The sequence below is a fragment of the Schistocerca cancellata genome, chromosome 8 (assembly GCF_023864275.1).
Source record: "Schistocerca cancellata isolate TAMUIC-IGC-003103 chromosome 8, iqSchCanc2.1, whole genome shotgun sequence".
Classification (NCBI taxonomy): Eukaryota; Metazoa; Arthropoda; class Insecta; order Orthoptera; family Acrididae; genus Schistocerca; species Schistocerca cancellata.
The window spans coordinates 330,539,857-330,556,101 of NC_064633.1; the positions used below are offsets into that span (position 1 = coordinate 330,539,857).

The 16,245-nt window shown below is 43.7% G+C and overlaps 1 protein-coding gene across 1 annotated transcript in view; it reads right to left on the reverse strand.

Annotated features, from left to right (window-relative positions):
- LOC126095548 (venom carboxylesterase-6-like) overlaps positions 1-16,245 on the reverse strand; it is a 93,350-nt gene that overhangs the window by 55,104 nt on the left and 22,001 nt on the right. Inside the window, exons 5-6 of the mRNA XM_049910327.1 lie at positions 10,462-10,685; positions 5,514-5,679 (exon numbers count right to left, since the gene is read on the reverse strand). Of these exons, the coding sequence (XP_049766284.1) occupies positions 5,514-5,679; positions 10,462-10,685 (390 nt within the window). The remainder of the gene's footprint in view (positions 1-5,513; positions 5,680-10,461; positions 10,686-16,245) is intronic.

Consider the following 16,245-nt stretch of genomic DNA (forward strand, 5'->3'; position numbering starts at 1 on the left):
CCCCGCCCCCCACCCCCCAGGGAGATCGACACCTCATCCGAATGGTGTTGCAGGACACATCTGCGTCCTCCTCGGATCTGGCCCAACAGCACACACAGTAACACATCTTAAATATCAGAGGTGACAGTCCATCGCCATTTATTACGGCATGGGTTACATGCCCGTCGTCCAATTCTCCTCCTACCTTTGACGAATGTGCAGAAACATGTCAGTCGGAAATGGTGCATGGAATGACTTCAGTACAGACAGAAATGGCATCAGATAGTGTTTTCGGACGAAACCAGTTTCTGTTTCTTTGAAAATGATTGCGACATTTTGGTTCACCAACAGGAGTGGCATCACAGTGACTGCATTCGCACCAGACAACCAGCACCAAATCAAGGCCTTTACGTGTGGGGTGCTTTTGGATACAACAACAAATCACATTTGGTACGTGTCCAAGGTACTGCGACAAGTGTGACCTGCATGAATGACATCATGTGACTGGTAGCCATAACGTTTCTACACAACGCTCCAAACGCCATTTCTCAACAAGAAAATGCACGACCACGTGTGTCTACACGAATACGTGCCTTCTTCGTGTCACAGCATGTCAGCCTTTGCCCTGGTCCGCCAGATCACCATTAAAAATGTGTGGCATATTATGAAACGATAGGTGCAGCAATGTGACACAATACTAACTACCAGAGATGAACTTTGGAATCAGGTGACTGCAGCACTACTGGCCATTAAAGTTGCTACACCAAGAAGAAATGCAGATGATAAACGGGTATTCATTGGACAAATATATTATACTAGAACTGACATGTGATTACATTTTCACGCAATTTGGGTGCATAGATCCTCAGAAATCAGTACCCAGAACAACCACCTTTGGCCGTAATAACGGCCTTGATACGCCTGGGCATTCAGTCAAACAGAGCTTTGATGGCGTGTACAGGTACAGCTGCCCATGCAGCTTCAACACGATATCACAGTTCATCAAGAGTAGTGACTGGCGTATTAGGACGAGCCAGTTGCTCGGCCACCATTGATCAGACGTTTTCAATTGGTGAGAGATCTGGAGAATGTGCTGTCCAGGACAGCAGTCGAACATTTTCTGTATCCAGAAAGGCCCGTACAGGACCTGCAACATGCGGTCGTGCATTATCCCACTGAAATGTAGGGTTTCGCAGGTATCCAATGAAGGGTAGAGCCACGGTTCGTAACACGTCTGAAAAGTAACTTCCACTGTTCAAAGTGCCGTCAATGCGACCAAGAGGCGACCGAGACGCGTAACCAATGGCACCCCATAATATTACGCCGGATGATACGCCAATATCGCGATGACGAATACACGCTTCCAATGTGCGTTCACCACGATGTCGCCAAACACGGATGCGATCATCACGATGTTGTAAACATAACCTGGATTCATTTGAAAAAAATGACGTTTTGCCATTCGTGCACCCAGGTTCGTCGTTGAGTCCACCATCGCAGGCGCTCCTGTCTGTGATGCAACGTCAAGGGTAATCGCAGCCATGGTCTCCGAGTTGATAGTCCTTGCTGCTGCAAACGTCGTCGAACTGTTCGTGCAGATGGTTGTTGTCTTGCGAACGTCCCCATCTGTTGACTCAGGGATCGAGACGTAGCTGCACGATCCGTTACAGCCATGCGGATAAGATGCCTGTCATCTCGACTGCCAGTGATTCGAGGCCGTTGGGACGTTGGGATCGAGCACGGCGTTCCGTATACCCGCCTGCTAACAGTCATTGGATGTCGACCAACGAGAGCAGCAATGTCGCGATACGATAAACCGCAATCGCGATAGGCTACAGCCGATCGGGGTGGCCGAGCGGTTCTAGGCGCTACAGTCTCGAACCGCGTGACTGCTACGGTCGCAGGTTTGAATCCTGCCTCGGGCATGGATGTGAGTGATGTCCTTAGGTTAGTTAGGTTCAAGTAGTTCTAAGTTCTAGGGGACTGATGACCTCAGAAGTTAAGTCCCCGAGTGCTCAGAGCCATTTGAACCATTTGATAGGCTACAATCCGACCTTTGTCAAAGTCGGAAACGTGATGGTACGCACTTATCCTCCTTACACGAGGCATTACAACAACGTTTCACCAGGCAACGCCTGTCAACTGCTGTTTGTGTATGAGAAATCGGTTGGAAACGTTCCTCGCCATTCGGCCCTTTTAAGCTTCGATTCCTTCAAGCATGGAACAAGTTGTCAGGACTCTTGACGGACTCTGCATCTATTAGGCAACAGGACACATGCTGAACAGAGGTGACTGAAATATTAATGTTTTCTGCAGAACATAGTAATGTAGATGTGTTGTGAGTATGAAGATCATATCTCCAGTCGTTCAAGGGACTGTTCCTTCTGAACATGAGTGTATAAGGAAGAGTATCCGTTTGTCTGTTTCTTTGTAATTCAAACACTTACACGGCTTTACTCCGGTCTTGATGAAATTTTGCTCACTTCACCTTCAAAATAGAAGGAAGATAAGGTATAAATAAGATTTTGAAATCTGATTTGAAAAATATGTGTGTAATATATAAAGGGGAAAGGTTGTTACTAAAAACCTCTAAAAGTTCTTGATCGATCTACTTCAAATTTCTACACGAGCCCTTAATGCACATTTGGCCGGGCATATGCTATGTATAGTATACGCAGATTATAAATATACGTATAAAATATAAAGAAGGGGAAACGTTGTTGCTAAACATCTCTAAGAGATCTTTGAAGTAGTTTACTTCAAAGCCCTTGGCCAATTTACTTCAAATATCTGCACTGAAAAGAAAAAAATGAAGAAAATTAATGAAACATTAAATGCCTTAAAAACGAAATACATCGTGGTAAACTGATTGTAGTTTCCATCGCTTGAATAAATTACACTGGCAATACCCGTCTTGACGACAGTCATTTATAGACTTGTAAAGCCATCAGAAGGTCAAAACCAACGGGAAAATAATTTAGACAGGGCACGTGTATGGTGCGAAAAGTGGCAACTGACGCTTAAGCAGTGAAAAGTATGACGTCATTCACATGAGTAAACTTTCGGTTATATGGTAAATCACACATATTTAAAGGCTGTCAACTCAACAAAACAACAGGAGATACCAATTACGAACAGCTTAAATTCGAACAATCCTGCACATAACGCTGTGGGAAAAGGGGACCAAAGATTGCGGTTTATTACTTTATTGCAACTTCGAACATGAAACAAATCCACTAGAGACCGCCTACAAGACTACTACTGTTTTTTGCTCGAGTATTGTGCGGCATGTTGTTACCATATAGGACTGACGGAATAATTCGAAAGACTTTAAAGGAGGGCGGATCGCAAAAAATTGAAGAGTGTGCCACGATATGATACTCGAGTTCCAATATCATCATCATTTTCACCGACTTTCGTCGCCGAAGTGGCGTTATCTACAAAGACTTGCAATACTGCGGACGAACTCCCTCGAATGGGGCCTCCCGGCCAACAATGCCATACGATCATTTCCATTTTTTTTTTCCAACAGCAGTCATTTAAACAAAAAGTCGTTTTCAATTGCGGCAAGACATTTTCGTGAACTTTCGATCTCCACTTTTCTCCTCAGATTGCGAAAGTATTTTGTTCAGGCCCACTTGAGAGGGAGGATTGATTGCCGGCCGGGGTGGCCGAGCGGTTCTAGGAGCTACAGTCTGGAATCGCGCGACCACTACGGTCGCAGGTTCGAATCCTGCCTCGGGCATGGATGTGTGTGATGTCCTTAGGTTAGTTAGGTTTAAGTAGTTCTAGACCTAGGGGACTGATGACCTCAGAAGTTAAGTCCCATAGTGCTCAGAGCCATTTGAACCATTTTTGAGGATTGATTATGTAATAAAATAAATCAGAGCTTCCATGATATGATTTAAGTTTTCGTTTATCCTGCGAGCTGTTCGAGTGTGAGATGGCACAGAAACACTGTGAAAGTGGTTCGATGAATCCTCTGCCATGCACGTAAGTGCGAAGTACAGACTAGTCATGTAGACGTGGTAGATGTAGAAATTTGCTGGATAATTTATTCTTATATGCAAAATGTGTTACTCCTGCCTCCTGGAAAGTTAATCATTTACACATCAAAGCAGGTAAAATAGATGTTTGTTGACCGCATTCCTGCATTAATGCTATTGTAAAGGCCACATATAGTCGTGGGACACTACGGTGTGTCGCGCTTAAATTGGTCCTCGTTCGCTATGTCAAATCAATACACCATTTTCCACATAACTTCCAGCCACAGTAGATGTCACAACATCCACATCAGGTCGTGTTCGGTTTGAGATACAGGGACGATGTATTTGGCTAACTACCGTTCTCAAAAGCGCGTATATTTTGCTGTAGGTTAATACTCGAAATTGTGTTTTTACGTACCGTGACAGTCAGGCTTCTCTTAACGATCTACCGCACTTCTTGAAATGTTATTTGATAGTTGATAAACCTGTGGTCACAATAACATGAATATATGAATGGCGATACGTTTCAACACTGGCGTGTGGGCTATCGTTTGGACATTTTAAATCACCTTTCCTCATGAAAGTAGCCATTGACTTTTAACATTAGATTTTCTCTTTCAAGACGCCTAAGGTGGTCTTCAGAACGCAAGAAGCAATGTAGCTTTTTTAAACCAATAAAATTTAAACAAGTAACATGTAAGAAAGAACAATCAAAATTTATTTCTGGCAGACGTAGTGCCATAAAAATTGATGTTGTAAACCGAAATTCACCACCAGAGAAGAAGGACGATGGGTATCCCACATAGGAATCGATAGAAAATACTTTGAGAAATGAATGTTTCGTGAGAAATACACCGAATACGTCATTACTTCGTTAAATTCTGACAGCAGTTTTAGCGACCCTATAAACATCAGTGAAAATGAACCACTGTATTAGTGTAAAGCATCCGTTGGTAGACAAACTCTTCACCAAAAATTCAGTTTTGTTCTCTACATACAATTTCTTTTTGGTTTATTATGAACACTCATCTAATGGATACAATTCGCCTTTGCAATCGTATTTACGGTATTGACGTATCCATCACAATGACTAAATCTGTTACTCTTACTGGCACTACCCCTAAGACCCTATCCGCTGATGAAGAAGACTGAGACAACAGTTTTGGAAGTGAATGTCTTTTTTCAGTTGCAGTCCGCGATCAACCATAGTATTATTGCGTGAGTACGTGGCATCCCAGCCAGCCGCATCGCCGCCCACGTCCACTGTCATCTGACGAACCAGGTTTATATATATTCGAGCTAAAGAGCAGTTTCAAACTTCAACGACTAATATGCTTGACGTAATATGAACGAATGTCTAAGGTTTGTACTAGAATGTGCTGTATTCACACATTCTAAGGCATAGAGAACCTGACCCACATGACGTTGAATTTACCTGCGTACCAAAAATGACAAATAGAACGATGTTCAAATTGAACCTACAACAAAAGTTGCAAGTGAGTCACATGACTGAAAGTAATGGAAGTGGAGCCAGATTTTGTTACGTACTGAAGAGTCCGACAATTCCTTCTCCGGAAGTGACGCCCAGTATGATGGGGACCTGGTTGTAGCTGCCGGCCCTGATGATGTCAACTGGAGGCTCGGTGATCACTGCAGAGTCTGAGGCTGGCTCCACGACTGGCGCGAAAGCTATCTGCCCTGGGCAGCGCTTCTCCTGCACAGTGAAACCAGAGTTAATGATAGTACAACATATGTTCGAGATTTGTATCTCTAAATAATATTCACCGTAACTATACACAAATTATCAATTGGACACAAATTTCCTAAATTAAAATGGAAAGACGAAAGGTTATACAGGATGTTACAGTACTACGAGAACTAGATTACAGCTCTGTGTGCGCGAGGCAAGCTTGAAAAAGAGAGAAAGCTGCTCGGCAGACTGTGATGTTCCGGACGCTCCCCTACCCCCATTACTGCCATTGTGTAGTGGGAAGGACAGCATGGTAGCGTATAGTTGGTCTGCAGGGTCAGTGGCAATATACAGCGGTGAGGACAAAAAGATATATGCCGCAACATGACGTAGAGTTGTCAGATGCTGGAATAACGAAGCACAGAATGAAAAATGCCCCTATCGTAGCACAAAAAAAAGACGATTAAGTCGTGGGCAGAGTTAGGGATGTAAAAGAAGGGAACTAGCTTTTGGACATATTTGGCAGCTTCGGAGACATTTAAATCAAAACATCTTGACAGATATGCATTTTTTTACCTCTTAGTATTAACATCCTCGTCATGTAATGTAATGTACCATGTCAATTACACGTGATGTTACATCATCTGATATGGCACATGCTATCATGTCATCCATCATGGCATTTGTCATATCGTGCTAGATGGCATATGGTCTCATTAAAGTTTAGGATGCATGCATCCCCACTCTGGGATACCTCATATTACAGAAGTACACCCTCTCCCAAATACTTCCTATTATAGATGTGTCACACTCTCTAGCAGCACACAAATTTGTGTCTTTTTGTTCTTACACCGCTCATCATACATGTAATAGGGGGTGGATACAGGGGAGAAATGGTCCCGTCGGGGAAAAAAATCAACTCCCCCCACACATAAATCAAAAATTGTTTTAGCTTCCCACCAGGAACAAATCCAGCCCCAGAAAAAAATTGAAGGTAACATTTTATGCACTTCCGCCACGTGATATTATGTATTCTTTACTATGGCTGACGAATCTTCCGAATTTCTGGGCACAGGATCAGAGACTGTAGCCTATAAATTGCAAGATTCAGGTGTACTAAAACGGTGCAGCCCAGAGAGCTCACTGTGTTGGGGAAATAAGGTTAACTCGTAAAAATGTGTGAATATATCAAGGTTTTTCATACTGGTTCCCAACTCTCACTCTACCATAATTCTGACATTAGCCCGCCATAGCTTGCAACCGATGTAGACTTTTGTTGACTCTGGCGATGACTGACTCGGTACAGGTTTTTTTATTGTCTTTCGAATCTTGTGCCAATGGTTAAGGCTTTAACAAAACAACAGGACGACCGTTGATTACATGTATTTCTCTATCTTCTTACAGAATTCGTACCGATTCGCACAAGTTTGAAACATTGAAGTGACGTGCTTCAAACACCTCTCAGAGAAACCTGTTGGAGCGCGTAAAAAATTACAAAAAATGTATTTTTTGCACTTAAAATCCGAATGAAACTAGAATTTTGAAACAGAGTTTTCAGTTTTATCGTACTAATGCGTTTTCATTTGTTTGATTCTCTTCTAACCGTTTCCACACATTCAATTCACATAAGAACTAATCTTGTGTGCTATGTTTAGCTCGAATTTAAACCATTGTATCTCGACAACGGGTAAAGATTATTAGACAAAAAGTTTCGTTTTGACTTTCTTCATTTATCTACTTTTGTGCAAAGTTTGAACCGATTCGTACATGTTTAAAATATATAAGTGGCGCCCTTAAAAAGCTACCGAGAAGAAGACGGCTACATCTAGCTCTACATTTAATCATCGTTTCTCGACAGCAGATAACGATTGTTGGAAGATAAAAATTCGTTTTCACTTGATAATTTTAACCGATTCGTGTAAGTTTGATGTGTAGAGATGGCGCATTACATAAACTTCCAATAAAACATGTTTGTTTGAATGTTTCTGCACGTAAAATCCGTACCTTACACATACAAATGGAGCCATTAGCTGACCATTAATTTTAGTCCAATTAAAATCTTTTACAATAGGAATTAATTGATTCGTACAATTTGCCTGGGCGTCAGTTCCCTTTCGTCTTTCAAACCTTGCCTAACATGTTCTACCATAGCTACAGTAAGACAAATGTTTCAATGGTTGTACAAACGTCCGCTGGTCCGGGTTATACCAAAAGCCTTTGCACCCCATGTACCCAGCTCAAATACGAACCGAGTACCAAGAAACACTCCCCCCCCGCTTCCTCCCCCCAGACCACGATTATGCTCGCGGTCTTTTGAGAAATATTAGTTACAGCGCGCTTGAAATGGGGACTTTTACAAATGACCTATTTTGATGAGTAACTATATTTTTTGGTATGAGAAAGTGACCTGATTGGCAGGTTGAAGAATCTGAGCCGCCCAGGAATATATAAGACAGTCCAAAGACGAATTTTGCAGAATTAATAAAGAAATTTGGAAAGTATCCTGTTGGAGGACACTGCTACTATACCTGATTATACGCATGAGAACGTCTGCTGAAAAGTCGCTAAGCCGGCCGGGGTGGCCAAGCGGTTAAAGGCGCTACAGTCTGGAACCGCGCGGCCGCTACAGTCGCAGGTCGAATCCTGCCTCGGGCATGGATGTGTGTGATGTCCTTAGGTTAGTTAGGTTTAAGTAGTTCTAAGTTCTAGGGGACTGATGACCTTAGAAGTTAAGTCCCATAGTGCTCAGAGCCATTTGAATCATTTGAAAAGTCGCTAAGGTTTTAGTCATGGGGTAAGCAATGGCAGTCAGCATAATACGTAAAATTTAGTCTCAAATGCACGTCTTTTATCGTACCACAACCGGTTGCACTGTCTTCTTCAGTTATCATTTTAAAATAGATTTGTATGTCTAAAATCGGTTGCGATACAATTAAAAAGGCACAGTTTTTTTTATAAAGTGTTTCTATAAGGAGCTGCGTATTCCCAAACTAGAAAAAACGGTTATGACAGTCAGGTGGAGTCATCGCTGGTAGACGCCTTGCGTAGTCTGACCTGGTCACTGACGTGCATGCAGACTGCCTTTCTCCACGAGCAGTTTGGACATTGCCCGAATGCCGATTCTGACAACACCCCAGCTGCACACTACCTGGGAATGAGATTCACGAAAACGTTCGTATAAATGTCTGTTGGCACGGTTCTAACAAGTTCAAAGCAGTAACTATCACTCAGGGAACTAACTATGAGACTTTATTTAATACAACGATTTTACTACGTTTTCTGATCAATCTCAGTTTCTTTATAGAAAGAGGTTAACGGTCTGAGAATAGTTTTTCTAAAGAATAACTAACGTTTTGTGGAAATCAAAACAATTAAGATATAGATTTACTATAATTAAAATCCTTAATTCACACGTTTAATCCTGTTAGTTGATGCTGATTTCAAATACTGTAATCATGTGTAATTTTTATAGTTAATAAATGTAATCAATTCATAGCAGGATAGCAAAGCATAAATAGCCATGAACACATAAATACACTTCCAGTGCAACTGCACACAGTGATCCACAGACCACAGGACTCTCCAATTAGATCAATAGATGTTTGACAGTGTTTGCAGGATAAGCTTCCTCTTGGTTACTACTTTTATTGCTCACAAACGGCTGAAGCATATCCAGGAATGTATGCAAATAATTTCATTTACGCTTTTTAGCTAGGCAGAATAGTTACAGTACATAAAAAACATGAGTTGCAGTTTAGATTTTTCTGACTGCAAGGGGACTAACGAGGAAAGTAACTGTACAATTTTCAGCATTTTATCTATATTATGCTTATCTTTTAACACTATAGAACGTCATATATACTCTAAAGACGTATAACGAAGGAATTATACGAATGGGATAGAAATCCTCACATGCGAGGTACATGTACAGACAAACAAATGATTAAAATTTCAGAAGAAATTGAATGATTTATTCAACAGAAGGGGCTCCAGGTACTGAGCAAGTCAGTTACGCGTTGGCCCACCTCTGGCACACAAGCGAGTAGTTATTCAGCTTGGCGTCGTTTGGCATAGTTGTTGTATGTCCTCCCGAGGGATATCGTGTCATATTCCGTCCAACTGGCTCTGTAGAGCGGAGCTCAGTTCGAAGCGCGACTGATCGCCGATAACAATTAAACTCCAGTCAATAATAATAAATGAAAAGCACCAGTTTACTTTTGTTCTACAATATTATTTTTATAGATTACCGGTTTTCGGCTTACAAGGCCATCTTCAGACGTTTCCAGGGAGAACACCTTCAACATTTTGTCAGCTAAAATAGAGCCGTATGAGGTACGGCATCAGCTGTTCTGATTTGTGGTTTCCGTAGCTGTAGAAATCGATTTCAACGTAGGAAGTATGGATATAGCGCAGCTGCAGGTGGAGTTACCCAATAATTATGTCAACGTCAATAGCACAGTCCTCGACGGACGGCTCGAGAAATGGTGACCATGTTACCGAACAAGGATAATGCAGCAAACACACGTCACACACGTCACTCTGAATGCTGTGCTTGCAGTTAGGACTGATCATTGCACGACTGCCTACTTCTGGGAAATTCAGGGAAGGGCGAGGTTAAAGCTCCATACACCTGATATCTCTACGCTGCAAGTACTATTTTCTACCGACTTTATGCGACGAATATGGCATTTTTAAGACATTATGGATGTCAGGAATTTGTTTTTGCCAGAAGCGATATTTCATGTGTAATTAGGTGATAAAGTTACATAGAAAATATCCTATGCACTGAACAATTGGAGCACTTACGAAATCAGAGAGAGCGATATCGGTGTCACCGGCGAGGTCTGAGTAGTTGGCGGCGCGAAGGAAGGCAGCCAGCCGCGCGTCGTCGTCGTCGTCAGTGTGGTTATCGCTCTGCGCCTGGAAGCCGAGCGCCTCCGCCATCCGGTACGCCCTCTCGCGGGGTTTCTCTGTCAGTGCCCAGGGGGTCGTCGCTACCCCACTCTCCATGATCACACCGCTGAAGAGACCTGCCGAGAAAGTTAACCTTTAACATTAGAGCTACACCGACCCTATAGTGTCATAATTCCGAACGAAATTCTTTCCCTACAGTGATGTATCGAATGTACAGCACAATCGTAAAAAGAAAATAAAGCTTCAGGCTATTATTGTAAAACACATTCCGACATTTCGTGAACAGCACTCTTTCAGATTGTATGAATGCGTGGTGTCTGATCTATGGGATATGTCCAAGAGAACTGAAACCACGCATTCGTATAACTGATTCGCCTCTATGGGCACGAATTGACCCACCTTTAGTGTGGATGCACAATTACGTTCGACGACCTCCAGGAATCTTACAGTAGCGAGAGGGCGTTGTAAAATGACAATTAATTGAGTGGAATGGACCCAATTTATCCTGGTAATGATGGTACAGGGGTGCCTAAATAGGGCTGAGCAGCCCCAAGAGGGGTTGCCGTCTGCTCATCAGAGAGGCAGAGGCTAGAGGAGCGACTACTCGGGGCCGAGGTCAGAAGCTAAGAGAGCGCGGAGCTGTTTCCAAGCCGCCCTCGCCGCTCCCGGCCGCGTCCCCACGTGATCACACGATTAGTCTCTGATTGGAGGGTTGATTCCGCCAACGCGCCTTGCTAGTAGCGTACCCCCGTCAGCGCAACCAACCCGTGGGACTTGAGTCTAACCGAGGAGCACGTGGCAGGAATGTGCCGACCATGGTCTTCCGGCCAGCACCTTCCACCACAGTATGCCTAAGCCGGCTACGCCGAACATTGTGCATTGAAAATTTACTTAATAAAATTTTGTCGGCAATGATCCCTCTTGGGGGGTCTCATCCCTGCACACTGTGCCCGTGTAGCGCAGTGCTTAACCCAACTGCCTAGTAAGTAGGAGACCCAGGGTTCGAGTCCTATTACAGCACGTGCTTTTACTCGTTGCCACTGATTCCGCACAAAGCCTTGACCAGATTATTTCCTCCCATTTCCCTTCCTTTCTCCCTCCTCAATTTGCAGAACATGTTCCACACTGGCCACATGAGATAACGTTTTAAAATGAAAATAGTATCGACGCAGGATTTCATCGCAAATATCTACCTTTTGCGAGTAGTAATCTTCCACATCAACCAAAATAAGAAAGTACTTTAACCTCCACCCCTCAGCATTCACTATAAATGATCTAGGGCAATTATGCAAGTCCTAAACCGTAATTAGACGCGAAATGATCCCACTACTCCCGCATACGAGAACATCTACGATGTCTACATGTGAAACCGGCTTCCCTCAATGTAACAGCTCGTTTAATTTCGAAAGGTGGTGTCCTCAGTTTGTACCAGAGATATAACTTGGATGGGTTGTATTGTATGTTAACCGGGGACCTAAAAACGACGAAGAGGCTCCGTCCCTGTCGCAGCCGCAGTGGTCCACAACTTCACGACGACTACCGCAGTCGACTTCACCCAACCGCCGCCCCACACCGAACCACTCTTTCAGGGTTATTGTGCTGTTCGCCCCCCTGTGGATCCCCCCCCCCCCCCCCCCCCTAGGGAACGTCTTACACCAGACGAGGGTAGCCCCTGTGTTTGCGTGTTAGAGTAATGCTGGTGTACGCGACCATGGAGAACTTGTTTGTGCAGCAGTCGCCTACATAGTGTAGCTTAGGTGGAATAAGGGGAACCACCCGCATTCGCCGAGGCAGATGGAAAACCGCCTAAAAACCATCCACAGACTGCCCGGCTCATCGAACCTCGACACAAGTCCGCTTGGCGGATTCGTGCCGGCGACCAGGCGCTCCTTCCCAATCCGGAAAGCCGTCCGTTAGACCGCACGGCTAACCGGGCGGGCTTGGATGGGTTACTCATTTACGAAGAGCGTGGTGTAGCTCGAGCCAGGACGGTTGTGTGCTTTGTAGCAGGAGCCGTTCAAGAGAGCCGAAGCACAAGGACACAATGAAGATACACAACATTGTAGTACATGGCTAGAAAAGTCTTAAAGTTATTAATTACTTTTCAATAGCCTTTCACGATTCAAGCAATAGTAATACTGTGAAGATTTTAGAGTGAATTTTATGAAAGTGATTTAGTGGTGAATCAATATGGCATTTGAAATGTAACGCGCTCGAGACTGGTTACAGTGAAAACAACTTGGACGCTATACGACAGAAAAGAGTAAGAAACTGCGAAAGGCACCGGATTGTCGCTCTCATTTGATTAATCTGTGAATTTTTCTACAATATTCAAGTAAACGGCAGCTTCCAGTTGACTCACTGCGAATAGTAGTCTTTTAAAATCACGGATTTAACCGCTCCATTGCTTTAATCCAACTCCTGTGCTACGTTTTAAAATTTTTATTTATCATCATAAGTCTAAAAAAAGTTCTGGAATAAAATTACTAACACACGTACCTATTGTGCAGTTTTATTTATTACAATCAGATTCAGCTCTCATATTCACAAAACACGAATGGTGCTCGTTATAACAAAGGAAACACAGAAAAGTTGCGAGAATAGCTGTACATCTGTTTGCTTAGCGTACATCAAAACTTTTCATAGGGTTAATATGTCCTTGGAGTGAGCTTTCAGATGCGTCTTCAAAGGGCAAACCAAGGACTGGCGAGTACGAGAAGATAAAGCTACCAACAAATGTGGATAAAAGAGAGGAGAAACGTACATAGCCTACAGAAATGAGATCCTGCAGCGAGGGTAGGACAGGCCAGTATTTCGCAACTTCTGATTGAAAACTCTATTCGCAACATTGTATTCCTCCGAGATATCGAACAAGTAATTACGCGGCGCTCCACCGTGGCCGTGCAGAGAACTAGGCCGATATCATAACAAGCAGTACACTGCGACAGGAGGTCACGTGTCATGCATACTGGAGCAGAACGCGGCTCTAAACATTATAATACTTCCGCAGTGTTTATTACCTGCGCACCTAACTACGAGTATCATTTGGAGAACAGTCGTGCAAGTGGACGATGAATGTTGCAACCAAACAAGGAAAAATTGAAATGATCCTGATTTACGGAAAATATAGGAGAAATACTGAGGCTGCTGCCGCCTTGCAGACCGAACGTTTTCCAGAGAAAACTCTCTCTCTCTCTCTCTCTCTCTCTCTCTCTCTCTCTCTCGTTGGTTCTTTTACAAGGTCGTGAACGCCTTTACGTCTGATGGCAGCGCACTGACCAGCAGAAGCAAACAAAGCAAACGTGTTACAGGAGAAGCTAACGAAGTAACTGTACTATCGGCATTGTACCACAATCCTCGGATAAGAGCCCGGCAATTACACCGCGATTGCGGTATGTCCATAGGTAGTATGTATCATCCATACCCCGTGTCACAGCATCAATAAATTCATGGCGCCGATTTTCATAACCGGGTAGTGTTTTCCGAATGGGTACGTCAATAAACACAAACGTTCCCCACTTTTTCTGCCGAGGTAGTATTTTCCGACGATTGTACATTCACAAGCAATGGTAGCCTTAAACCAGCGTAACTGAACTGTGTACAGTTCCGAGTGGTTACAGAAAGTTGGCCGTCAGCATCCCTGGTCGGTTAACGCATCGTGAGACATCGTAGGGAACAAACTCACGGGACCGTAATTTACTGACTGCACACAAATATCGAAAGTTTTTTTAACAGGAACTATCGGCACTACTGAACGACGTTCGACAACACATGTGGGTTCAGCTTGGCGACTGGCCGGCGCATTACACAACTGAAGAACGTTGGATATTAGATTGCGCTTACAATGGCCGATGGATCGGCAGATGTGGCCCTATTAGTTGACCCACAAGTCCGCCGGATTTGATTTCTTTCTGGACGGATGTTTAAAAGGTATGGTGTACCAATAAGTGCCAACAGGCCGTGAAGACATGGTCGACCACATCAGAAACGCCTGTGCAGACATTCCCGCAGATATGCTTCCGTCCTGTGCACGGTCATTTAAAAAGTGTATTGAAGTTGGCGGTACTACGTTTGAACACTCACTCTAATTGGTGAAGTAAAGTAGGTTTCACCTCGAGCCACAACCACAGTGGTACGTCGAGCAGTTCCCTGCTCGATAAGTCGGAGAAATTCAACGTTGCGAAAGAGGTTTGCAATTAGAAGTTATGAAATGTTGGCCTGTCCCAATCTTGCAGCAAGGAGGTTGGGTCCCACGTCCCATTGGATACTCAAAGGCCATTGAGTAGCATGTCTGAAATTAAGATTGTGTGCCCATGTCCATTCCTCTGATTACAGCGTCATCTGTGACGTAACGAAGAAAATGCTTCAAACAAAACGGATGTAGATTTTGCCGTTGAATTGTAATTTGCAATAAAAATCGGGAGCTCCCACTGAAAATTTCAAAATAGCCTCCCGACACCCACGCACGGTGTGGGGAGGAGGTTCGAGTATAGTATCAATGGACGTCCCCCTCAGATACAAACAAATTGGAATTAAGACTTTTTTGGTGTAATGTGTAGTTTTCGAGATATTTCAAAGTATTCAGTTAAAATGAACACCCTGTACCGCCATGAGATGTTATAAAACTTGGAAACGCCGAAATACTAAAATAATCGACATACTTGGACGTATACGTCGGTTCGCTATGGAAAATCGGGGTTCCATCAGCATCTCGACAGACGGCATAAAAACAATGCAGTTCACGCTAGAACAAAAACGTAACGGTGCTATTCGGCCCCTGGAAATCCATAGAAATCGCAACGGCAAACAGGAACCCAACGCCTGCTGGAAACCCACCCCCAACAAGCAATACTTGTAGGCTAAATCCCACCAACATGCGGCTCATATTTTACACACGCCAACCCCCGAAACCACTGCATCAGTGCAAAAAACAACAGCAACCAACAACTGAAAGAACCAACGGATACGGCAGTAACACAATAAGATCTACAAAGTTCAGTAGGAGGCCAGGTACAGAAAATGGAGTAATAGAACAGCTCCCAGTGGTTCACTTGTCTCAAGTTAAGGGCGACAGTAATCGAGTAGGCAAAGTGCTTCACCGTGGAGACATCAGTCCAGTTTTGCGGAGTGGCGGCAGCATACAGGATATGGTTGTTTGGATTTGGATGCAGTCAAAGCATTCATCGCCGCAGATGCATACGAGAAACGGTTAGCACCCGCATAGGAGACGATGGGCGCTCTGTTCGGTCCGTGTAGCACAACAGATGGGCACTAAAAGTGTACCGTCGCAATTGGAGAACGAGTACTTGCGACACGGTCGTGAATGCCAATTTGCGGAATACAATTAACGACTGAGGTCTTCAAACACCCTGACAACATCAACAGAGAAGATGGATGTCTCCTGGTCGCAGGAATAACGGTACAACAGGCTTTCTATGATGGCAGGGTAGCAACCTAACTGGTCACTGGTGTGACCGGGTAAAAAAAGAGTGCATGCACAATGCGTATCAAAAATGTAAATCATGGACTATGTTCACAAAAGCACCGTCTTTATTCAAAATAGTCTCCACCTGAATCAATAAACAGTTAGACTTGTTTTAAAAGTGTACTGAAACAGACGCTATAGTCCTTTCTCGGAATTATGTTTAGTAATACGGTACAATTTCCTTGGATGCC